Below are 1,818 nucleotides of genomic sequence, written 5' to 3'. Positions count from 1 at the left end.
ATTTGCTAGCTTTCCCTGTGGACAGAGAAAAACTTCATGGAGGGGGTGAATGGGAACTTGCCACAGTACTTACTTTGGTAGCAATTAGCTGTTGTCACCCCAACCAGTGAGATAGCCAATCTCCTTAAATATCTGGCTCATAGAAGTGCATGGGTTCCTGATTGTAGCCTTGCCGCAAGCTATGTTAGGGGTGGCCAAGTAAGACCCTCAATTTTGGACAAAGCTGACAGAACCAGGATTTGGTTTGTAGCCCAGTGAAATGAACTCCATGGCTGTCCAGAGTACTTCCTTGAGATTTTGATAAGAGTTAAGATGCCAGTCCTATATGGACCTAGTAAATTCAATTCTGGGAAGGCTTTAAATGTTTCATCCTGTGATTTTCCAGAATAAAATAACAGAGCTCAGTTCTGCCTAAGGTTGATTCCTCTATTTTTTCCTTCTTGTGCTCATAGCACCTAGTACATTTTGTCTAACCAAAATAAAACATTTAATTTGATTTATGAAAAATAAACTCAATTCTTTTAAAATTTAACATTTTAATTAGACACAATTCATATGGTCTATTGTTCAATGGAAGCTCAGATAAGCAAAGTGGAATGAATACAATGAAATATTAAACATGTCTGTGTAAATCAACATGAAAAGCTATTGAAGATATTGCAAGTTACAAACTACTAAGTACAGTGAGAGTTCGCTGTTAAACATTTTTCTAAACTTTATATATATTCATGTAGTGTTATTTTTGCAATGTTTTGTTTTTATAAAATAAAAACAAAATCAGCACATTTCCAAGTAATCTTCAAAACACATTTATTTACTAAGTCACCTGACATCGACATCTAAGATAATTTCAACAAATACAATGTTTAAGAAAAAAATTGTGGTATATAACGTATTTGTCTTAAGAAAAAAGTCTTATTTACAAGTTGAGGAATAAAGTATTTCTTTTAATTAAAAAAACATTCATTATGCAGTTCTACCATAATAAAAGTGAATTTCCCAAGAACAGCTCAAGTATCTAGTGAAGTATTAAGAGGTAAACATTTTTTCAGTCATATTCAGAAAATCTAATGTGTTTACTTGCTTGTTGAGTCTTCGCCAGTCTAATCTTTTCAGCTTTGGTGATTAACTACAGAGAAATAATCAGTAATTAGAATGTAGCGGATAATTTAAAAAAAATAAAAAACAAACTATGACTAGAAAAAATTTCACAACTATCAGTTTGAATGAAATTTTTTAAAAGAGATGTCCAGGCTCGGGGGTTCATGCCTGTAATCCCAGCACTTTGGGAGGCAGAGGCGGGTGGATCACCTGAGGTCGGGAGTTTGAGACCAGCCTGACCAACATAGAGAAACCCTGCCTCTACTAAAAATACACAATTAGTCGGGCATGGTGGCAATTAATCCCAGCTACTCAGGAGGCTAAGGCAGGAGAATCACTTGAACCTGGGAGGCAGAGGTTGCGGTGAGCTGAGATTGTGCCATTGCACTCTAGCCTGGGCAAAAGCGAAACTCCATCTCAAACAAACAAACCAAACCAAACCAAACCAAAACAATGAAAAGATGACAAATGAGACAATTACACTTAGGTCAAATCAATTACAAATCAAATCTGTTATTAAGACTATTTACTATTTCTTACACCCTCACATAAATTGTTGAATATTTTTAAGGAAGGCAAACGAAATCACACAGAAAGAAAAAAAAAAAACTGTTTAAAATGTCTAAAATATTCCAAAAGCTTCCTTGATTAAAAAATGAAGTTAAAATATTAAGCTTTGGAGTAAATGCAAATCTTTTTCTCTTAAAAATATAAATT

The 1,818-nt window shown here is 34.1% G+C and overlaps 1 protein-coding gene across 6 annotated transcripts in view; it reads right to left on the bottom strand.

Moving 5' to 3' along the window:
• Window positions 1–793: 793 nt before the first annotated feature.
• LARP7 (La ribonucleoprotein 7, transcriptional regulator) overlaps window positions 794–1,818 on the bottom strand; it is a 20,442-nt gene continuing 19,417 nt past the window's right edge. For 5 of the 6 annotated variants that reach the window (XM_017510070.2, XM_017510071.2, XM_017510061.2 and 2 more), the window contains exon 13: window positions 794–1,129. In XM_017510070.2, the coding sequence (XP_017365559.1) occupies window positions 1,049–1,129 (81 nt within the window). In that variant the 3' untranslated portion in view covers window positions 794–1,048. Of the gene's footprint in view, window positions 1,130–1,477; window positions 1,518–1,818 lie in introns of those variants that run through there. The other variant, XM_037731951.1, reaches the window with a different exon arrangement.

Source organism: Cebus imitator, unplaced genomic scaffold (genome assembly GCF_001604975.1).
Source record: "Cebus imitator isolate Cc_AM_T3 unplaced genomic scaffold, Cebus_imitator-1.0 Scaffold17, whole genome shotgun sequence".
In the NCBI taxonomy this organism is placed as follows: domain Eukaryota; kingdom Metazoa; phylum Chordata; class Mammalia; order Primates; family Cebidae; genus Cebus; species Cebus imitator.
Note: the sequence above shows the minus strand (reverse complement) of the source record. Positions and strands in the feature narration are given on the sequence as shown.